At 28.4% G+C, this 25,475-nt stretch overlaps 1 protein-coding gene and 1 pseudogene across 1 annotated transcript; both read right to left on the reverse strand.

Annotated features, from left to right (window-relative positions):
• Nucleotides 1-12,124: 12,124 nt before the first annotated feature.
• LOC149516427 (uncharacterized) lies at nt 12,125-13,268 on the reverse strand (annotated as a pseudogene).
• A 9,766-nt stretch (nt 13,269-23,034) lies between these two features.
• On the reverse strand, nt 23,035-23,840 carry LOC149516428 (uncharacterized). The gene is made up of 2 exons (XM_089766255.1): nt 23,602-23,840; nt 23,035-23,287 (listed from the first exon to the last, which is right to left on the reverse strand). The coding sequence occupies exons 1-2, from the start codon at nt 23,787-23,789 to the stop codon at nt 23,035-23,037; spliced, it is 441 nt and encodes a 146-aa protein (XP_089622381.1). The 5' UTR covers nt 23,790-23,840.
• Nucleotides 23,841-25,475: the final 1,635 nt, after the last annotated feature.

A 25,475-nucleotide genomic window follows, 5' to 3' on the forward strand; every position in this document is an offset into this window, starting at 1 on the left:
TTTTGTTTTAATAGTTTAGATAGTTTCAATACATGATATTAATTGTCTGAATATTTAAACTTGATTGCCATGATTGATATGCATGAATAAGTTGTGGTTTTTGTTTGTTTAAGACTTTTTATGCTGTTAAAAGATAAAAATGCGAATTTGCAGTTATTGTTTTGTTTTAATAGTTAAATAGGTTAAATACATGATATTAAACTTGTCTGAAAGATTGAACTTAGTTTCCACACTTGATATGCATGAATAAGTTGCGATTTATGCCTATTTAAGACTTTTTTATGCCATTAAAGGGTAAAAATATAAATTTGCAATTACATTTATATTTTAACATTTAGATAGCTCCAATACATGATATTATACTTATGCAAATTTTTGAACTTGATTGTCATGCTTGATATGCATGAATAAGTTGTAATTTATGTATGTTTAAGGTTTTTTTTGTGACGATAAAGGGCAAAAATATAATTTTGCAATTATATTTTTGTTTTAACAGTCACATCTATATGCTATTAAACTTATTCAAATATTTCAACTTGATTGTCACGCTTGATATGCATGAATAAGTTGTGATCTATGTTTGTTTAAGAATTTTTTATGCTATTAAAAGGCAAAAATGTAATTTTATAATTATATTTTTATTTTAATAGTTTAGATAGCTCCAATACATGATATTATACTTGTTCGAATGTTTGAACTTGGTTTTCATGCTTGATATGGGTAAGAAAGTTATGGTTTGTATCTGTTTAGAACTTTTTATACTGTTAAAGGGTAAAAATATAATTTGGAATTATATTTCTATTTTAACAATTTAGATAGCTTAAATACATGATATTAAACCTATCCAAAAGTTTGAACTTGATTGTCACACTTGATATGCATGAATAAGTTGTGGTTTATGTCTATTTAAGACTTTTTTGTCCCGTTAAAGGGCAAAAATGCAATTTTACAATTATATTTATGTTTTAACAATTTAAATAACTCTAATACATGATATTAAACTTGTCCGAAAGTTTGAACTTGAATGTCGCACTTGATATGCATGAATAAGTTGTGATTTATGTCTATTCAAGACTTTTTTGTGTTGTTATAGGGAAAAAGTGTAATTTTGCAATTATATTTCTATTTTAACAATTTAGATAGCTCGAATACATGATATTATACTTGTCTGAATTTTTTAACTTGATTGCCATGCTTGATATGCATTAATAAGTTATAGTTGATCTGTTTTTAACAATAATATGTGTTTTATGTAAAAGATTGAATTGGGTGAAAAAATTAAACGTGTAAAACTTTTTCAATTAACTCACACAAAAAATACAGATCTTATTTGAATGCCAAAACACAACAAATTATGGTAATTTCTTGAATTCATTTTATACATAAAGTAAAATTTTAATATTTCAAATATATTATGAATTAATTATTAAACTTAATAGCTTTATTTGATTAATTTACAAAAGAAAGCGAAAGGGAAAATTGTTTCTGAGATTAAAACAGCATTCGATTGTTCGTCAACATGCAAGACCTAGAAGATCAGACATTCATAGAAGTTGCAGCAAAAGAAAGACATGGAAGGGTCAGAGGCCTTGGATTGGGTCGAACACCATCTAGGTACTATGAACATAGCTCTCGATAATTTACATTTTCAACAAGTCAGTTTTCACAAGACATTTTCACATTGAAAAAAGGGTTACAAACTATGCAATTACGTGTCGAGCAAATGGAAGCAAAAAGTGCTAGACTAGAAGATAAGCATGCTAGAATTGAAGAAGAGCATGCTAGAATGGATCAAGAGTGTGCAAGATTTCAGCAGTTGTAAGATCAATTCAACATTCTTATGAATTTTATGCAACAATAATTTCCAAGAACCAATCAGGTGGGCCACCTATTCAAGTATTAAATTTAATAATTATTTATATTTTTTCAATATATAAAATAGCTTATTATTAAATTTAAAATTTTATTTTTCTTTATTTGGTAGGTTCTTAATCACACTAGTGATCATGGTAGTGCTCCAAGTCTAAGCAGTCATCGATTTCAAACATTTTAAAATTCTAGTTAATGTACTGAGACAATTTGAATGTTATTGTATTAAATTTTATGGTTACATGCATATTGGAACAAATTATGTATGTAGATATTTAAATATTTATAATATTTAGTTTATGAATTTAAATTCATTTTTATCTTTCAATAATTTTTTTATTTAATTATATTAGTAAATATTGAAAGAAATAAACTTGATGGCATTTGCTAAATTTAATGGCATTTCTTCTAGAAACACTGCTAACTTAAATTAGCAGTGTTTTTTTTTATTAAAACACCATTATACTCCCTGACACAATTATAATAGATGCTTTTAGTGGCTTTTTTTTTTTCAAATGCCATGAATCGTTAAGCAATGTTTATAAATGCTACTAAATAAGAAAAAAAAAAGCCCCTAAAGACCTATTCCCATGTAATGATGGTTCTACCTAAGGCTAGGTCCCTAAAGTTCACTATATGCTGGGTTAGGAATTAACACGTTTATAAGTTCCTAAATTGTTCCTCACATTATCGTTCAATACAGACTAGTGAAGCACCGGATCCTCACCTATTATAGACTATGAACGAAAAAGATACAATCTAAATAGAAGTGTTTCACTAGCCATTGCAGAGGTATTCACCTCATAAGAGCATAGCTACTTCCACATAAAAAGGATTAGAGCTTGAGTATAGAGCTCATACATGTAATGTAAATATGAGTGTGTGCGAAGGAATGTACAAGTCTTTCACATTTTCCTAAAATATCCTTATCCTAAATGCCCCACAATTATTAAAAACAAAGTAAATAACAATAATTTACAATAAATGACATGATTAAAATATACATGAAATGGAAAACATACATACACATTTTTTTAATTTTATGCTCTTTGGAAACAAGAAAATTGAGATAAAAACATTTTCTCATTTTTTTTCAATTTTTGACTTTCTTCAATTTTTTCATTTTTAAGAAAATAAGAAAATTAAAATTAAAGAATTAAGATTTAAAACTTCCTAAGACCATTAAACCAAAACTTAGGATAACATGCAATCAATTTTTGACTTGATTCTTTAAAAAATATATCTTTAATAGATTGCCAAGCTATCATGATGTGTAGGTCCAGGAACTCGATCACCAAACATGGAAAAAATGGGTAAAAAGCATTTCAAGAAAAATCAAAACCGGAGACTCACCACTAATCATTTTTAGGGTGTGATTGGCCACTCAAAATTTTATCCTTTTAATAAAATATTTAAAACGAGTGTAAAGTTTATTAAAACAATATTTGTAGTTTGTGAAAATCTAAGTTGGGTTCGAAAGTCGGTTACATATGAGGAAAGATTATTACCTTTACAACGCCTGTTAAAGTAATGTACCAATTGATTACATGTTATTCTTGAATTTTTGTAAAAATTGTCCTATTTTAATGTATATAAATTAATTCCATTATTTCACTTGTCTATTTAAAAAGTTAAATCTTTTTCAAATTTTCCTTTGAAAGTAAATTGTTTTTTTTTTTTAAATGAAAAAAATTTATTTTTTTGATCAAGATGAAAAATCTTAAGTATTGAGATACTTCTTTTATGCCCTTATATTTAGGCACAGCTTCAAAAATGCCTCTAACTTTAGAAGCTTTCAAAATGCCCTATTAAAAATTATGATAACACTTTGTATAAATGATAGCTGTTGAGAATCCTCCTATATTTAGGCTAAATCTCAAGGGTTATTTTTACTTGGGAATATGATCTTATTTCTTTTGAAATACTTCCTTAAAAGATCTTATTTGTAAAAGCGTGTGAATAGCATGCATGAACACAAGTATAAATAATGTATGCATGATAATTAAACATGAATGACAAAATGTAAATACATGACAATTCAAGAATACATGTAACAATAAAGTAAAATGAGATCTGAATGCATGAAACAGTAAAGGGTTGGCATTTTAGGTTTGGGGATTGGCTTTCAAGTTTACTTAGGGTTTAGGGTTGGTTTGGGTTAGAGTTTATCTTAGATTAGGGACTTAGGCTTGTTTTAGGGTTTAAGGTGTTAGTTTAGGGGCTAGGGTTAGGTTTGTTTTGGCTTAGGAATTTCGGAGCTAGTTAGGTTTAGGGGTTTTGGGATTAGTTCATCTTGGTTTAAGGTTTAGGGTTGGATTAGGGTTTAGTTTAGGTTTAGGGTTAGCTTGGGGTCAAGGTTAGGGTTTAAGGTTTAGCTTAAGGTTTTGGGTGTTGGTTTGGGGTCAAGGTTAAGGTTTAGGGTTTAGTTTAGGGTTTGGGTGTTTAGATTCAGGGTTTAAGGTCTAGGTTAGGTTTTAGAGCTTTGGTTAAGGTTTAGGGTTTAGATTAGGGTTTAGGTTTAGGTTTTAGAATTTGAGATTAGATTTTGGGTTTAAGGTTTCGCCTTAGGGTTTAGGGTTTAGGTTTAAGGTTTCGCCTTAGGGTTTAGGGTTTAGGTTTAAGGTTTAGGGTTTAGGGGTTTGTATGTTGGTTTAGGGTTTCACATGGGCAATGCATGTGACAAACAAACCAAGATATCAATGATCAAAATGTAACCTTTAATGCAAGAAATAAGGATGAATGTGGAAACCAAGACTTAGACATATTTATAAACATAGCACAAACTAAATGTGTATGCAAAATCTTAGCCAAAAAAAAATCAAACACCAAAGGTTTAATTACAAGAAAGGTTCAACCAGGCCTTCATCAATGGTTAGATCAAAACTTTAAGGCCATTCTAGTGCTTTATTATTTTGGCCAAACACTCGTAGGAATGTCTCCACCATTTTGCTTTAAATCAAACACATACGAACAAAGTGAAATTTACCAAAAACTTTACTAACTCCACACTTTTATTCATTGAAAATTTCATAAAAAACATAGAAAACATAGAGAAATAATTAAGTACACAAGCAAACAAACATGAGATATCAACTTTGGCTGAGAAATAAAAGCTTTGGAGTTTCACCCAAGCAATGGGGAATGCTTGGCTAAAGCCTCTTTTGGCTTCTTCACAATCATACAATCATTTATTTAACTAGAACATGCATCAAACATTTAGAAAACTCACTCATGATGGCATTTTATTACTAAAAGATTTTCATAAAACATATAGTAAACTACATAAAGAGAAAACATTATAAAAATAAATACTAACCAAACACATTATGAAAATAACAAAAGTAATCAACAAGCATGCAAAAACCATACAATATAGCATCTAAACCATCAAGATTTATTCAAAGCATGGAAAACATAGGAAATGACCCAAAAGAGGTTTGGCCATGGAAGAATGGAGGCTTGGCCGAACCTCCCCTTAGGTATTTAATGGTGGACTTTTTCTTTTCCTTGATCACTTTTGTTTCAAACCAAACTATTGATTAGTTGGTTGAATTTTTGGATCAAACTTGGAATTATGAAGGCAAACAACAATGGAGAAAGTTGTTTTCTCTTGTAAGAACATAGAAATTAAAGACAACCAATATGAAAAACTATGGAAATGTGTGAAAAATAGGATAGAGATTATACCTCCTAAAAGCTTCCTTAAAATTTTCGTTTTTCCTCTTTTTTTCTCCCTTCCATGCCACTTTCTTTGGCTATCTCCTCCATTGTCCTAGCCCTAAATGATGAATATAAAAACCATGTAAATGCATGCTAGCTTTTGATCAATTTTGTATCTAAGGGCTACTAGCACTCCTACAAGTTTATTTAGCAAGCAATCACTTTTCATCCTTAGATCTAACTCTTTGAAAGATCAATGGTTCATGATAAATTCAGCATAAAATATAGCTTCTGGTATAGTTGTGATAATGTGAAAACACTATTTTGTCCCTTTTAAAGTTTTGACCTTTTATGTGATTTTCTTGGAAACGTATGATCTCTTCTTTGTTTTCATGATTTTAATAAACCAAAAATCATAAAATAATACTAAATCATGATCTGAAGCTTTTCATGAAAAACAGACTTTAAAAAGGTCAAATTACGAAAATATCATTAAAATATATTTTAGTAATTTTACACCTCATGTGATACAATCACAGTTTTTAATGCAACAAAAATCATATAATAATTTCAAAACATGATCTAGCGTGTTTTGAAAAAAGCTAACATTGAGAAAATCAAATTACAAAAATATCTCTAAAGCGTATTTTAGTAATTTCATACCTTTCTAGATACGATCAAGGTTTTTAATGCACCAAAAATCATAAAATAATATCAAATCATGATTTAAAGCTTTTTGTGAAAAATTAACTTCAAAAAGGTCAAATTACGAAATACCACTAAATAGTATTTTAGTAATTTTAGACCTTTTAAGGTATGATCAAAGTTTTTAATGCATCGAAAATCATAAAATAATGTTTAATTATGTTCTAAAAGTTTTCATGAAAAACAAACTTTGAGAAAGTCAAATTACAAAAAAACCCTTGAAGGGCATTTCGATAATTTTACCCTTCTCGAAGTGTAATGAGTGTTTTCAGTGCATTAAAATCGCAAGTTTCAACCTCAAGCCTGATTAATCCTATTTAGTTATGAATTACGAAGGATGACCCAAGTTCGATAGACTTTGATTAAGTTTGATTTTATTTAATTATGTTTGACTAAGTTTGACCTTGGAGCATTTAGGTCAAATTGGGCTTAAATTTGATTTTAAAAACTCATCAAAATTAAAAGAACATTAGATTTGAACTAGGTTGGATTTTAAAAGCTTCATAACTAGCTAGATTCTACTTAAACAAAATTAAATGTCTATAGCAATATCGCAAAGAAAATGACAAATAAAGGAAGCTAGTTTTTCCAAGGTCAATCTAGTGAAAAATGTCAAGTCATCTAAGACCATAAAGGAAAAAGAATTCTTTCCTAATGCTAAGAAGTTCAAGATCATGTTTTTATTATAGAAAACAATGTCACTTCAAGAAAGATTACCCTACAATCAAGAAGAAGAAAGAAATACAACTTTGTTGTAATGATTTCTGAAATCAAAGTCAATAAAGACAATGAAGCATGGTGGATTGATTCCAGTGCCACTAAGCATGTATGTACCAATAAATCCTTGTTCAAAGCTTTCTAAAAGGAAAAAGGTAATGTGCTTTTCATAAGAAATTCTTCAACTACTAAAATCAAAGTTAGATGATCAATTGATTTAGAATTTACATCCGAAAAACCATTAAGAATAACAAATGTTTTGTATGTTGCGAAAATTAAAAAAATCTTGTACCTACTAGTTTGCTTAATAAGCATGGTTTTAAGTTAGTCTTTGAAGGAGATAAGTTTATTTTATCTAAAGGTAGCATATTTGTGAGAAAAGATTGTGCCTATAATGGTATGTTCAAACTTAATGTATATGTTATTATGACTAATAAGAATAATTCTTTTGATTTTGGCATTATAGATTAGGACATGTTAATTATAATACAATGGACGCAATGTCTCAATCCTATTTAATTCCAAGTATTAAAAAGAATGATGAAAACTAAAACATGCTACTTATTAAGATAACTAGAAAACCTTTCATGAGATTGAAAGAAAATCTAAAATCATAGAATTAATACATATGTGATTTGCATAACACCCCTTTAATAGGTGGTAAAGAGTATTTTTTAACTTTTGTAGATGATTACTTAAGGTATTGCTATGTTTACTTGATGCATTCTAAAGATGAAGCATTGGATAAGTTTAAAGCTTATAAAAATGAAGTAGAATTGTATTACAATTTTAGGATTATGATTCTCAGAATTGATAGTATAGTTAAATATTTTGATCTTAATTAATTTGAATCCAATGGAATTGTTCATAGGGTGATTGCATCTTATAGTCCAGAATCTAATGGTGTAGCTGAAAGAAAGAATAAGTCATTAACCAAAATGGTTAATACCTTGTTGTTCTACTTTCATTTAGCTCAAGGTCTTTGGAGTGAGACATTATTAACTTCATTGCATATCCAAAATAAGGTTCCTAATAAAAAGAACAAGTTCACCTATATGAATTACGGAAGAAAACAAAGCCTAACCTAAATTATTTTAAGGTTTGGGACTATAGAGCAATTGTAAGGGTTCCCAAACATAAAAGAAAGAAATTAGGTGAAAAAGGAATTAAATGTATATTCATTGGCAATGCTCAAAATAGCAAAGCATATAGGCTCATGGTAATAAAAACTAATGATTCAATACCTATTAATATAATTATTGAATCTAGAAAAGTAATTTTTTATCAAGATAAATTCAAATTAGAATTTAATTCTGAGGACGATGCTCTAGTTGATTCACAAGAGCAAAGGTAAGAAAACTTTCATAAGTAAGGAGGATAATCTTGTACCTAGAGCAAGTAAAAAAGCAAGGAAGGTTAAAACCTGTGGCTCAGATTTCCAAATGCACTTAGTTAAAGAAACATGAGAAAACATCAATAAACACAATGAATATAACTTTAATGTAGAATCGAATCCAAGGACATTTGAAAAAGTTGAAGTCTCAAGATGTAGTTTTTCGAAAAAAAAAAAAAAGCTATAAATGATGAAATGGATTCCATTATAGGAAACAATACATGGATCTTAGTTGAATTACCTCCTAGTTGCAAGTGAATTTTCTAAAAGAAAATGAAAGTCGATGGAACAATAGACAAGTTCAAAGCTAGACTTGTTGCTAAAGGGTTTACCTAAAAGCATGGTATTAGCTATTTTAATACCTATTCATTGGTAGCAAGAATGGCTACAATAAAAATACTTATAGCATTAGCTTCCATATGTAAATTTGAAATTCATCAAATGGATGTTAAAATAGCATTCTTGAAATGTGACTTAGATTATGAAGTTTATATATATTAATTGGAAGGGTTTGTATTTCCAAGTCAAGAAAAGAAAGTATATAAATTGATTATGCAATTATATAAACTTAAACAAACTCCTAAACAATGGCATCAACAGTTTGATGATGTAGTGCTAGCTAATGGATTTACATTCAATAAATCTAACAAATGTGTCTCTAATAAGTTTGACAAATTCAAAGGTGTCATCAATTACTTATATGTGGATGCCATGTTAATCTTTAGTACGAACTTAGAACAAGTTAAAAATACTATAACATTTCTTTCAAGCAATTTTGCTATGAATGTCATAGCAATTTTAAAATTCTCAAACAGAGGGAATCACCACTAATATTTTTGGTTAAGTGTGATTGGCCACCTAAAAAGTTTTTCTTTTCCAAAGAATCTTAAAGTTAATTAACCTATTAAAAAGATAATTTTTTATCTATAAAAACAAAGCCAGATATAGGAGTACGGTTACACGTGGATGATGATTAGCACTCCCATAGCACTTGTTTTAAAAATGGCACCAATTAATTATATGTTATCCCATAACATTGATGAAAATGGTCTTACTTTTGATATTAAAAAATAGTTTTCTTAATTTTTCTTTTTGTGATAAAAAATATCTTTTTGTTTTTTAATCTTTTGCTTGAAAAATAAATAAGAACCTTGTGTATGGAACAATTCCCAAAAATATTCTAATACTTTGGTACTATTATGAGGAATTTTCTCACATAAGGATTTCTAAAAACATACTGCTTGAACTTATAAAAAATTCCATCTTTAGTAGCTCATATTTATTCTAAAAATTGATATTTATACAAATATGATGCAAATAATAAAATATGATACTCATGATTTAATTTAAACAATTTTTTTCTTTGTCTTTTATAAAAATTCACTTTTTTAAGTTTTAATAAAAATATTTATTGAAAATTATCCTAAATACTCTAATACTTTGGTAGTATTTTAGAAAAAATTTTTCACTTCAAAATTTTTTAGGAATCATTACTAGGATTTCTTTATAATCTCCTTCTCAAAATTTTTTATTTTTGTTTCATTCTTTTTCTCTTAAAAGAAGAGAATAATTAATTACTACCAATAATTTTTATGTATATTATATATAATTTTATTATTAAAAATTTATTTTTTTCATCTTTTTTATTATTTTTTTCTTTTTATTCTTTTATTTTTAGGGTAAAATATCATAATAGTCACTTAACTATTTGGGTCTTTTTAAAATAGTCACTAAAGTTTTTTTTTTTTTTGGTCACTAACATTTGAATTAGTGTTTTTTTAGTCATTGAAACATTAAACAATAACGATTGTATGATGTGGCATATAAAATAACCTCGAGGCATTGCTAAAATTCCACATAAGCTAAAATAACCTATATGGCATTACTAAAATTCTACGTAAGCTAAAATTTCTTAGGTTAATAAGTCAGATTAGTCCATTTTGATTACCTTTTCTTTCACGTTTCTTTTTTTCTTGCCTTTCAAGATATTCTTCTTTCCCTTTCATTACCATCATTAATTTTGTTTCTTCCCTTCTTGATTTAGGGTTTTTAATTTTTGAGTTTCATATGGAAAACCCTAACTGTGTGATTTTTTTTTTTCATTATGGAATGCCAGCTGATTTGAGGACTTCTTAGTTAAATGACAATCTAGGTTGCCATAATTATAAGTATTCTTATGGATGTCATTTCTTTAATTGGTATGATCTACCCATTAATAATCATGCTAGAGTTGTGCTCCTTGGGTTGTTAAGAAATATCAACACAATTGAAAGTCAACAAAGAAAGCAACAAGTATTGTAGATTTTGTTATTGGTTTGTTATTTGATCTTTGCATTGATTAAGCACTAACTAGATTATGTTTCTTGGTTTAGGGTTAGGGCAAGGTAATGTATTATAGGTTTAGGGTAGCAATTGAGTTTAAAAGATTATGGGCTTTTTTTGCATTTTGTATCAACAACCAAAATGCATTAACTAGTTTATTGTATCAACTGGTAGGTTATTTTATACCCAAGAGACATTTTGTACATTTGCGGTAATTATTGGCAAAATATACTTTGAATCAAATTATGTAATGGTAATGATTTAGATTATGTGGCTATTTCAATTTTTTATTTAAATCTTGGTCAATGCTTAATCTTAAACCAATAAATCCCCAAATATCAACAAATCCTAAACCAACAACATTACAAATCAATAATAATACCAACATGACTAACCAATAATAATACTAACATAAACAAATAATGAACAAACCAATAAACTAGTATGTAATTTTAAGTTGTAACAAAAAAAAATCCAAAACAAAATTAATGAACAAAAACATAACTTTATTCATAATAAAGAACCATTTACGCCAATATATAATTGCAGATAGTATTTTGGACTTTAGATCAATATCTTAAATTAGTCTTTACATAAAAAAAACAAGTCTCCTAAGCAACAAAAAGAATTTCTATACCGTTCCAACATACTAATAACAAAATAACTTTCCATCATAAACTTGTCGTGTGCACAAAAAAAAAAAAAAAACTTATATTTCTAAGTTAGCCTTGCTAGTAATTAGCTTAGCAATGTTATTCATTTCATGGTAGTTGGCTTTGTTGGATCTTTTGTAGCTCTTTTATTTTGTTGAAGATTGATTGAAGATTTAGGCAACATTCCCTTCCCTTTATCCATATTTGCATGTCTAGAAGGTGAAGGAGGTCCATAAGGTCTAAAAGGTAGATGAGGTCCACTAGATTTAGAGATAGAACTTTATGGTGTTAGAAATATTTGACTAGAGCCCTACACATTAATACAATAAATGATTAATTATTTATTTTATAGAATAAATTTTAAGGTTGGAATATAGTAAAAAAAAAGTTACTTACATCAAGCATCTATCTAATAGTCATCGAATGTGGCTAATTAGTAGTTACAGTAGCCTTAACTCGTGATTAATAGTCCTAACATATTTCTTAACCTAGAAAATGGAAATAATAAAACAAATTATTATATTTTGTCTGATATATCACACATGAATATAAACCAATAAACCAAAATACTCACAGGTAACTTCAAGACTTTTTTTCTTGCTTGACTGATATAATCCTTGGCTACAGTAGCTGGATTTAATTTGCTATTACCCTGAACCTCTTCTTTGCATGTATTAACATTATGCCTTGGTTTCTCACATTTCCTACAATTGTGTTGTCCTTATCTCTTACTAATTTTGAATTAACTTCCAACTATTTCATCTGTTTTTTTCTTCATATTCTTATGTGATCTTCCAAGCGACTTTCTTATAATTTGTGGTAGTATTGGTTCAAGGACTTAACAGTTCTCTACTGATTTACATCTCTAATAAGATTAATGAAATTGAAATATATCTTCACTTATGTTGCTATAACATAGGTCGACAAAATATTCATATCTTTCTTTAATTAGAAACAAGGATGAAACAGCATACATGCATGGAAAGCTAGTGAGATCACATTTTCTTCATAAAGAGGTATGTAACTTAAAGGTCAACCACATGATGATTTAATGGACCACATTCAACTTGGTACCTTAGACCACCAACATGTTTTGGCCAACACCTATTTGACTCTAAGACAATTTGATCCAACTTTTTTTTTATATATTTAGGACATAATGGTCCTAAATACTTTGCAACCGGTGCACTCTTCAAAGCAATCCTTGCATCAATTTTATCTTAATAGTCTCTATCATTGTTAAGATTGGTTTATCCCTTGCATACAAAATAAACTAGTTAAATGATTCACATAGATTGTTAAGAAACATGTCATACTTGACCACATTAACAAATGAAACTTAGACCAAATAATTGGATATTTTTCTAAAAGCCATTTATGTGCATCGATTGATAAGGCTTTCATTTTCTTTATTGCATCCTCAAACTCTTTCAAGTAGGTAGCTCTAGCAATTTTTTATAAGCAATCCTTCAATGCCTTTCCTTTATTTTTAAGGTTTGACTTGAAATTTATGCATAAATACCAAACACAATTTTTGTGTTTAGCATTAGGCACAATGTCTAGAAGTGCATTCACAAGTTCCTATAAAATAGTAAGACTATAAACTATAGTTAGCAAGACTAAACTCAATTTTATATTTAAAATTGAACAATAAAAAATTAAAAAGAATAATTTTATGCCTTTTGTTTTTTTGACATAAAAGTTCAGTGATAACAATTTGTAATCTCAAAGTAATTTTCATCAAAAACAAGGGCCAATGTCAAGACTCAAAGTTTTTACTTTCAATAGTGACATATGTTAGTGGATAAATGCAATTAATCGCATCAATCCCAATAGCTACCAATGAGTGTTTACTATAATATCCCTTTAAGAAGCAACCATCAAGGTTGATAATATACTTGCAACCAAGCTTTGAACCCATCTTTGTATGCTTATAAACAAACATACATCCTTTTAAATAATTACAATCTAGGTAGCATATTGTAGTGGTCTTTTATTGCTATGCCTAAGCTCCTCCGAATAATCATAAATTTTATAATATTGTTCTTTGTGATTTCCATACACAACCTTAAGTGCTCTCTACTTAGCCCAAAAATATTTTATCAATGATGCTTGAATCACAAAGTTTATCATGACATCTTATTAAAGGGAATTTAAGAAGTATTTTAGATCAATCACAAACTTTTAAAGGTAATGTTGAGCCATCTATTTAGAACTCATGTTTCTATTCTCCTTGTCCTTAATGCATGTATATTCAAGGACATAAGTTTTGATCTGCCAAGTAGCCAATAGGTATTTTGCATTGAAATTTGCCCTCTATAGCTTTCATGGACACTTATCATTGTATACAATATTAACTCTCTTTTTATCATTCCTTTTAATCCTGACATTACACATATTTTTCCTCCCACACTGCCTTATGGCTTTTTCAACATCTCTCTATTAGCAAACAATATTCTTTTCTATAACTTAGGATTTGCCATATTTATTTCACTATTGAATTTTGGTCATCTACTAACATTCTTAGAATCAGACTCATACATACTGTGCAAAGAATCTAACTTTTCATATCTAGATCCACTTTCATCTTCAACACTTATTCCTCCAACTCCAACACCAAACCCATCATCCACTTCGACACTAACTCCATTACCTCGCCCAAATCACTCTTAATTCCTAAATAAACATTAACATCAGATACATTATCATTAATAATAGAGCCACTCATTAAAATCAAAATCAAAACTAGCACTATCATTTTCCATATTCATTGAATAAAATTTCATCTTTCTCTAAATTAGAACTAACACTTTCACAACTTGCTTCTACTTCAGTTTCAGTTTCACTTTTAATGTTTGAAGCAACTTCCATTTACGATTCTTCCTCAACAAATCCACCATCTACATTATATCCATGAATGATAAACCCATCCTCCAAGTAAACATGGATTTAATGATTTCTAGGCATGCAAACAACCATACTCACAAAATCAAAATCTGTTACTTGGGAGTATCATCTTAGTTATTTTGAAATATTTCTTTAAAGATCTTATTTGTAAAAGCGTGTGAATAGCATACATGAACACATGTATATATAATGTATGCATGATAATTAAATATGAATGACAAAATGTAAATACATGACAATTCAAGAACGTATGTAACAATAAAGTAAAACGAGATAAGAATGCATGAAATGGTAAAGGGTTGGCCTTCTAAGTTTGGGGATTAACTTTTAGGTTTACTTAGGGGTTTAGGGTTGGTTTAGGTTAGGGTTTATCTTAGGTTAAGGACTTAGGATTGTTTTAAGGTTTAAGGTTTTAGTTTAGGGGTTAGGGTTAGGTTTGTTTTGGCTTAAGAATTTGGGAGCTAGTTATGTTTAGAGGTCTTGGGATTAGTTCAGTTCAGTTTAAGGTTTAGGTTTGGATGAAGGTTTAGTTTAGGTTTAGGGTTGGCTTAGGGTCAAGGTTAAGGTTTAGGGTTTAGCTTAAGGTTTTGGATGTTGGTTTGGGGTTGAGGTTAAGGTTTAGGGTTTGAGTGTTTAGATTCATGGTTTAGGGTTTAGGTTAGGGTTTGTGTGTTTAGATTCAGGGTTTAAGGTCAAGGTTAGGTTTTAGGATTTTGGTTAGGGTTTAAGGTTTAGATTAGGGTTTAGGTTTAGGGTTTAGAATTTGAGGTTAAGTTTTGAGTTTAGGGTTTTAACTTAGGGTTCAGAGTTTAGGGTTTAAGGTTTGGGGTTTGCATGGTGGTTTGGGGTTTCACATGGGCAAAACATGTGACAACAAATCATGATATCAATGATCAAAATGTAACCTTTAATGTAAGAAATGAGGATGAATGCGAAAACCAAGACTTAGGCATATTTACAAACATATCACAAACTAAATGTGTATACAAAATCTTAGCCAAAAAAAATCAAACACCAAAAGTTTAATGACAAGAAAAGTTCGACCAAGCCTTGGGCTAGACTAAAACTTTAAGGCCATTTTCATGCTTTATTATTTTGGTCGAACACTAGTAGGAATGTCTCCTCCATTTTGCTTTAAATCAAACACATACGAACAAGGTGAAATTTACCAAAAACTTTATTAACTCCACACTTTTATTCATTGAAAATTTCATCAAAAACATAGAGAAATAATTAAGTATGCAAGCAAACAAACATGAGATATCAACTTTTGACCATGAAATAAAAGCTGCGAAGCTTCACCTAAACAATGGGGAATGCTTGGCTGAATGCTTTCTTTGGCTTTTTCACAATTGTACAATCATTTATTTAACTAGAATATGCATCAAACATCTAGAAAACTCACTTATGATTGCATTTTATTACTAAAGGATTTTCATAAAATATGTAGTAAACTATATAAAGAGAAAACGTTATAAATATAAATACTAACCAAACAAATCATGCAAACAACCAAAGTAATCAACAAACATGCAAAAACCATACAATATAGCATCTAAACCATCAAGATATATTATTCAAGGCATGAAAAACATGGGAAATAACCCAAAGGAGGTTTGGCCATGGAAGAATGGAGGCTTGGCCAAACCTCCCCTTAGGTATATAATGGTAGACTTTTTCTTTTCCTTAATCACTTTTGTTTCAAACCAAACTATTCATTAGTTGGATGAATTTTTGGATCAAACTTGGAATTATGGAGGCAAACAACTATGAAGGAAGTTGTTTTCTCTTGCAAGAACATAAAAATTAAAGAAAACCAATATGAAAAACTATGGAAATGTATGAAAAATAGGATTGAGATTATACCTCTCAAAAGCTTCCCCAAAAATTTTTTTCCTCTTTTTTTCACCTTTCCACACCATTTTTTTTTTTTTTTTGCTGTCTCCTCCATTTTTCTAGCCCTAAATGATTAATATAAAAGCCATGTAAATGCATGCTAGCCTTTGATCAATTTTGTATCTAAAGGCTACTAGCACTCTTACAAGTTTATTTACCAAGCAATCACTTTTCACCCTTAGATCTAACCCTTCGAAAGATCAATGGTTCATGATAAATTCAGCACAAAATGTAGCTTTTGGTGCAATTGTGATAATGTGAAAACACTATTTTGTCCCTTTTAAAGTTTTGACCTTTTGTGTGATTTTTTTGGAAACCTATGATCTTTTCTTTGTTTCATGATTTTAATAAACTAAAAATCATAAAATAATACTAAATCATGATCTAGAGCTTTTCATGAAAAACAGACTTTAAAAAGGTCAAATTACAAAAATATCATTAAAAGGTATTCTAGTAATTTTACACCTCCCGTGATACAATCAAAGTTTTTAATGCAACTAAAATCATATAATAATTTCAAAACCTAATCTAGTATGTTTTGTAAAAAGCTAACCTTGGAAAGATTAAATTATGAAAATACCCTTAAAGGGCATTTTAATAATTTCACACTTTTCTAGATATGCTCAAGATTTTTAATGCACGAAAAATCATAAAATAATGTCAAATCATGATTTAAAGCTTTTTGTGAAAAATTAACCCTGTGAAGGTCGAATTATGAAATACCCTTAAAGAGTATTTTAGTAATTTCAAACCTTCCAAGATATGATCAAGGTTATTAATGCATCAAAAATCATAAAATAATGTTTAATCATGTTCTAAAAGTTTTCATGAAAAAACCAACTTTGAGAAAGTTAAATTAGAAAAAAACCCCTAAAGGGCATTTCGATAATTTTACCCTTCCCACAGTGCAATGAGGGTTTTCAATGTATTAAAATCACAAGTTTCAATCTCAAGCCTGATTAATCTTATTTAGCTATGAATTATTAAGAATTACCCAAGTTCGACGGACTTGGATCAAGTTTGACTTTATTTAATTATGTTCGACCAAGTTAGACCTTAGGGCATTTAGGTCAAATTAGTCTTAAATTCGATTTTAAAAACTCGTCAAAATTAAAAGAACGTTAGATTTGAACTTGGTCGGATTTTAAAAGCTCCACAACTAACTAGATTTTGCTTAAACAAAATTAAATATCTATAACAATATCGTAAAGAAAATGATAAATAAAGGAAGCTAGTTCTTCTAAGGTCAATCTAGTGTAAAATGTCAAGTCATCCAAGACCATAAAGAAAAAAGAACTATTTTCTAATGCTAAGAAGTTCAAGAAAAATAAATGCTCATGTTTTATTGTGAAAAACAAGATCACTTTAAGAAAGATTGCCTTACAATCAAAAAGAAGAAAGAAACACCTAATACAACTATAGACAATTTTGTTGTAATGATTTCTAAAATCAAAGTCAATAAAGACAATAAGGCATGGTGGATTGATTCTAGTGCCACTAAGCATGTATGTACCAATAAAGCCTTCTTCAAACCTTTCCAAAAGGAAAAAGGTGTTTTACATAAAAAAAATTTCAACTACTAAAATTAAAGTTAGATGATCAATTGATTTGGAATTTACATTCGAAAAACCATTAAGAATAACAAATGTGTTGTATGTTGCAAAACTTAAAAAAATCTTGTACCAACTAATTTGCTTAATAAGCATGGTTTTAAGTTAGTCTTTGAAGAAGATAAGTTTATTTTATCTAAAGGTAGCATATTTGTGATAAAATATTATGCATATAATGGTATGTTCAAACTCAATGTATCTATTATTATGATTAATAAGAATAATTATTTTGCTTACTTGGTTGATTCTTTTGATTTTGGCATTATAGATTAGGACATGTTAATTATAATAGAATGGATGCAATGTTTAAATCTTATTTAATTCCAAGTATTAAAAAGAATGATGAAAACTAGAACATGCTACTTATGAAGATAACTAAAAAACCTTTTCATGAGATTGAAAGAAGATTTAAAATCATAGAATTAATACATGTGTGATTCACATAATACTCTTTCAATAGGTGGTAAATAGTATGTTTTAACTTTCATAGATGATTACTTAAGGTATTGTTATATTTACTTGATGCATTCTAAAGATGAAGCATTGAATAAGTTTAAAACTTATAAAAATGAAGTAGAATTGTATTATAATTTTAGGATTATGATTTTCAAAACTGATAATGTAGTTGAATATTTTGATCTTAATTAATTTGAATCCAATGGAATTGCTTATAAGGTGATTGCATCTTATAGTCCACAATCTAATGGTATAGCTGAAAGAAAGAATAAGTCATTAACCAAAATGGTTAATACCATGTTGTCTTACTTTCATTTAGTGTAAGGTATTTAGAGTGAGGCATTATTAACTTTATGCCATATCCAAAATAAGGTTCTTAACAAAAAGAGCAAGTTGACCTATATGAATTATGGAAAAAAATAAAGCCTAACCTAAATTATTTTAAGGTTTGGGATTATAAAGCAATTGTAAGGGTTCCCAAACATAAAAAAAAAATTAGGTGAAAAGAGAATTGAATGTATATTCATTGGCAATGCTCAAAATAACAAAGCATATAGGTTCATGGTAATAGAACCTAATGATTCAATACTTATTAATACGATTATTGAATTTAAAGAAGTAATTTTTTATGAATATAAATTCAAATTAGAATTTAATTCTGAGGACGATGCTCTAGTTGATTCACAAGAGAAAAGGTAAGAAAACTTTCATAAGTAAGGAGGATAATCTTGTACCTAGAGCAAGTAAAAAAGCAAGGAAGGTTAAAACCTTTGGCTAAGATTTCCAAATGTACTTAGTTGAAGAAATATGGGAAAACATCAATAAATACAATTAATATATCTTCAATGTAGAATCAAAACCAAGGACATTTGAAAAAGCTAAAGTCTCAAGATGTAGCTTTTCAAAAAAAAAAAAAAGCTACAAATGATGAAATGGATTCCATTATAGGAAACAATACATGGATCTTAGTTGATTTACCTCTTGGTTTTAAATGGATTTTCTAAAAGAAAATGAAAGCTGATGGAACAATGACAAGTTCAAAGCTAGACTTGTTGCTAAAGGGTTTACCTAAAAGCATGGTAATAGCTATTTTGATACCTATTCATTGGTAGCAAGAATGGCTACAATAAAAATGTGTATAGCATTAATTTCCATATGTAAATTAGAAATTCATCAAATGGACGTTAAAATAGCATTCTTGAAAGATGAATTAGATTATGAAGTTTATATAGATTAATTGGAAGGGTTTGTATTTCCAAGTCAAGAAAAGAAAGTATATAAATTGATTAAGGAATTATATAAACTTAAACAAGCTCCTAAACAATGGCATCAACAGTTTGATGATGTAATGCTAGCTAAAGGATTTACATTCAATAAATCTAACAAATGTGTCTCTAATAAGTTTGACAAATACAAAGGTGTCATCATTTGCTTATATATGGATGGCATGTTAATCTTTAGTATGAACCTAGAACAAGTTAAAAACACTAAAAGATTTCTTTCAAGCAATTTTGCTATGAATGTCATAGCAATTTTATAAATCTCAAAGCAAAGGGAATCACCACTAATATTTTTAGCTAAGTGTGATTGGCCACTTATTAAAAAGATAATTTTTTATCTACAAAAACAAAGTCGGATATAGGAGTACAGTTACGTATGGATAAAGATTAGCATTCCCATAGCACCTATTTTAAAAAGATACCAATTAATTATATGTTATCCCTTAACATTGATGAAAATGATCTTACTTTTGATATTTAAAAATAGTTTTCTTAATTTTTCTTTTTACAATAAAAAATGTCTTTTTGTTTTTTAATATTTTGCTTGGAACATAAATAAAAACCTTGTATATGGAACAATTCCCAAAAATATTCTAATGCTCTAGTAATATTTTAAAGAATTTTCTCACATAAGGATCTCTTAAAACATATTGCTTGAACTTATCAAAATTCCCATCTTTAACGGCTCATATTTATTCTAAAAATTGTTATTTATACAAATGATGGAAATAGTAAAATATGATACTCATGATTTAATTTAAACAATTTTTTTCTTTGTCTTTTATAAAAATTCATCTTTTTAATTTTTAATAAAAATATTTATTGAAAATTATCCTAAATACTCTAATACTTTGGTAGTATTTTAGAAAACTTTTCTCACTTTAAGATTTCTTAGAAATCATTACTTGGATATTTTTATAATCTCATTCCCGAAAATTTTTATTTTTGTTTCATCCTTTTTTTCTTAAGAGAAGAGAATATTTAATTACTACCAATAATTTTTATGTTTATTATATATAATTTTTTTATTAAAAAGGATTCAATTTTTTTTCATCTTTTTTATTATTTTTTTGTTTTATTCTTTTATTTTTAGGGTAAAATATCTCAATAGTCACTTAACTATTTAGTTCTTTTTAAAATAGTCACTAAAGTATTATTTTTTTTGTTTTGGTCACTAACATTTGAATTAGTGTTTTTTTAGTTACTGAAACATTAAACAATAACGGTTGTAAGATGTGGCATTTAAATAACCTAGAGGCATTACTAAAATTTCACATAAGCTAAAATAACCTAGATGGCATTACTAAAATTCTTTATGCTAAAATTTCTTAGGTTAATGAGTCAAATTAGTCCATTTTCATTACCTTTTCTTTCATGTTTCTTTTTTTCTTGCCTTTCAAGTTATTCTTTTTTCCCTATCATTATCGCCATTAATTTTGTTTCTTCCCTTCTTGATTTAGGGTTTTTAATTATTGAATTTCGAATGGAAAACCCTAACTTTGTGATTCATTTTTGTCATTATGGATTGCTAGTTGATTTAAGGACTTTTTAGTCAAATGACAATCTAGGTTGTAAAAATTATAAATATTCTTGTGGATGTCATTTCTTCATTTGGTATGATTCATCCATTAGTAATCATGCTAGAATTGTGCTCCTTGGGTTGTTAAGAACTATCAATACAATTGAAAGCCAACAAAGAAAGTAGCAAGTATTGTAGATTTTGTTATTGGCTTGTCGTTTGATTTTTGTGGTGACTAAGCACTAACTAGATTATGCTTATTAGTTTAGGGTTAGAGTATGGTAATGTATTATAGGTTTAGGGTAGCAATTGGGTTTAGAAGATTATGAGCTTTTTTGTATTTTGTATCAACTACCAAAATGTATTAACTAGTTTGTTGTATCAACTAGTAAGTCATTTTATATCCAAGAGACATTTTGTACTTCTGTGACAATTATTGGCAAAATGTACTTTGAATCAAATTATGTAATGGTAATGGTTTAGATTATGTGGCTATTTCAATTTTTTATTTAAATCTTGGTCAATGCTTAATCTTAAACCAATAAATCCCCTAATATCAACAAATCCTAAACCAACAACATTACAAATCAATCATAATACCAACATGACTAACCAATAATAATACCAACATAAACAAATAATGAACAAACCAATAAACTAGTATGTAATTTTAGGTTGTAATAAAAAGAAATCCAAAACAAAACTAATGAACAAAAACATAACTTTATTGATAATAAAGAACAATTTATGCCAATATATAATTGTAAATAGTATGTTGGACTTTAGATCAATATCCTAAATAAGTCTTTACATAAAAAATAGTCTCCTAAACAACAAAAAGAATTTCTATACCTTTCCAACATACTAGTAACAAAAGAACTTTGCATCATAAACTTGTCATGTGCACAAAAAAGCAAAAAAAAAAAAAAAACTTATATTTCCAAGCTAGCCTTGCTAGTAATTAACCTAGCAATTTATTCATTTCATGGTAGTTGGCCTTGTTACATCCTTTGTAGCTCTTTTGTTTTGTTGAACATTAATTGAAGATTCAGGCAACATTCTCTTCCTTTTATCCATATTTGCAAGTCTAGAAGGTGAAGGGGTTCCTTAAAGTCTAAGAGGTGAAAGAGGTCCACTAGATTCAAAAATAGAACTTTATGGTTTTAAAAATATTTGACTAGAGCCCTACACATTAATACAATAAATGATTAATCATTTATTTTATAAGAAAAATTTTAAGATTGGAATATAGTGGACAAAAAAGTTGCTTACATCAAGCATACATCTAATAGTTATTAAAAGTGGCTAATTAGTAGTTACAATAGCTTTAACTTATGATTAATAGTCCTAATAGATTTCTTAACCTAGAAAATGGAAATAATAAAAAAGTAATTATATTGTCTAATATTATCACACATGAATATATACCAATAAACTAAAACACTCACAGGTAACTTTAAGACTTTTTTTCTTGCTTGACTGATATAATCCTTAACAATAGTAGCTAGATTTAATTTGCTATTACCTTGAATCTCTTCTTTGTATGTACTAATATTATGCCCTGATTTTTCACATTTCCTATAATTATATTGTCCTTCTCTCTTAGTAATTTTGAATTGACTTTCAACTATTTATCTGTTTTTTTCTTCCTATTCTTATGTGGTCTTTTATGTGACTTTCTTATAACTGGTGATAGTATTGGTTCAAGGGACTTAATAGTTCACCATTAATTTACACTTCTAATAGGATTAATGAAATTAAAATATATCTTCACTTGTGTTGCTATAGCTTATGTCGACAAAATGTTCATGTCTTTCTTTAGTTAGAAACATGGATGAGACAGCAAGCATGCATGGAAAGCTAGTGAGATCACATTCTACATGAAGAGGTACGTAATTCAAGGTCAACGACATGATGATTCGATGGACCACATTCAACTTGGTACCTTGGACCACCAACATGTTTTGGCCAACACCTACTTGACTCTAAGACAATTTGATCCAACTTTTTTTTTATATTTTAGGACATAATGGTCCTAGAGCACTCTTCAAAGTAATCTTTCCATCAATTTTGCCCTAATAGTCTTTATCATTGTTAAGATTGGTTTATCCCTTGCATACAAAATAAACCAATTAAATGACTCGCATAGATCATTAAGAAGCATTTCATACTTGACCACTATTGACAAATGAGATTTAGACCAAAGAATTGGATATTTTCCTAAAAGCCATTTATGTGCATCAATTGATAAGGATTTTATTTCCCTCATTGCATCCTCAAACTCCTTCAAGTAGGTCACTCTAGCAACTTTTCACAAGCAATCCTTTAATGTCTTTCCTTTGTTTTTAAAGTTTGACTTGAAATTTGTGCATAAATGCCTAACACAGATTTTATGTTTAGCATTAGGCACAATGTCTAGAAATGCATTAACAAGTCCTTATAAAACAGTAGGACTATTAATTATAGTTAGCAAGACTAAACTCAATTTTATATTTAATATTGAACAATAAAAAATTAAAAGGAATAATTTTATACTTTTTGTTTTTCTAACATAAAAGTCCAATGATAACAATACGTAATCTCAAAGTCAGTTTTCATCAAAAACAAGGTCTACTGCCAAGACTCAAAGTTTTCACTTTCAACAGTGACATATGTTAGTGGATAAATGCAATCATTTGCATCAATCTCAATTGCTGCCAATAAGTATCTACTATAATACCCCTTCAAGAAGCAACTACCAAAGTTGATAATACACTTGCAATCAAGCTTTGAACCCATCTTTGTATGCTTGTAAACAAACATACATCCTTTTAAATAACTACAATCTATGTAATATGTTATAGTGGTCCTTTTATTGCTATGCCTAAACTTCTCCAAATAATCATAAATCTTATACTATTGTTATTTATGATTTTCATACATAACTTCAAGTGCTCTCTACTTAGTCCTAAAATATTTTGTCAATGATGCTTGAATCACAAAATCTATCATGATATCTTATTGAAAGGAACTTAATGAGTATTTTGGATCAATCATAAACTTTTGAAGGTAATGTTGATCCGTCTATTTAGAAATTATGTTTTTATTCTTCTTGTCCTTAAAGCATGTATATTCAGGAACATAAGTTTTGATATGCCAAGTAGCCAATAGGTATTTTGCATTGAATTTTGCCCTTCATAGCTTTCATGGACACTTATCATTGTATACAATATTAACTCTCTTTTTATTATTCTTTTTAATCCTGACATTATACCTATTTTTCCTCTTACATTACCTTATAGCTTTTTTCAATATCTTTCCATTAGCAAACAACATTCTTTTCTATAACTTAGGATTTGTCATATCTATTTCACTATTGAATTTTGACCATCTACTAACATTCTTAGAATCAGACTCATATGCACTGTGTAAAGAATTTGATTTTGCATATCTAGATCCATCTTCATCTTCAACATTGATTCTTTCAACTCCAACACTTAACTCATCATCCACCCAAACACTAACTTCATCAGCTCAACCTAAATCACTCTTAATTCCTAAATCAACATTAACCTTAAATATATTATCATCTTCATCATTCATATCATAACCACTCTCATTGAACTCAAAATCAAAACTAGCACTATCATCTTCCATATTCATTGAATAAAATTTCATCTTCCTCTAAATTGGAACTAACACATTCACAACTTGCTTCTACTTCAGTTTCGATTTCACTTTCAATGTCTGAAGCAACTTCCACTTGTGATTCTTCTTCAACAAATCCACCATCTACATTATATCCATGAATGATAGAGCCATCCTCTAAGTAAACATGGATTTAATGATTTTTAGGTATGGAAGCAACCATACTTACAAATTCAAAATTTGTTACAAAAGGTGTAACATTACCAATACTAAGTGTCCCTCCAAGCATTTTCTAATAACATCTAGTTAAGCCTACATAACTTAACTCTCAAATCATATCATTTATTTCAAATATGGACATAGCTTCTGCATGGAATAAATCAAAGTAATCAAGCCTCATTCTAATATACTTCATAATAGGAGTATACTCAAATTTGCCACTACGATGAACAACAGTTAAAAAGTAGTTTGATTTAGACTTTAAAAAAATTATCAAATTTCAAAACTTTAATTAAAAACTAATCTGATTTAGGCATAGAGTATATAACCAATCTGTATCTAATAATTTTAAAATAATACGTAATATACTAATAGTCTTAGCTTTGGTCATTATATCTAATCTACTTTTGAACAATATAATAAGTTGAGACTTGAAAATAAAGAGTAGACACTAGCCTAATCCCATCCATTCTGACATTAAATCTTTAACATATTTATTAATTAAGTGAAAGCTTCAAGATTTGAACATATGGGGACATATGATCATTTATATATGTCAAGTTCCAACCAAAAGTCACAAACACAATAGCTTGGTCATCAATATCAATGCGTTCCTTTATTTGGTTCTCTAGAATTGGTTGG

The sequence above is a fragment of the Durio zibethinus genome, chromosome 10, assembly GCF_047325235.1.
Source record: "Durio zibethinus cultivar Kanyao isolate XHJ-2024 chromosome 10, ASM4732523v1, whole genome shotgun sequence".
Classification (NCBI taxonomy): Eukaryota; Viridiplantae; Streptophyta; class Magnoliopsida; order Malvales; family Malvaceae; genus Durio; species Durio zibethinus.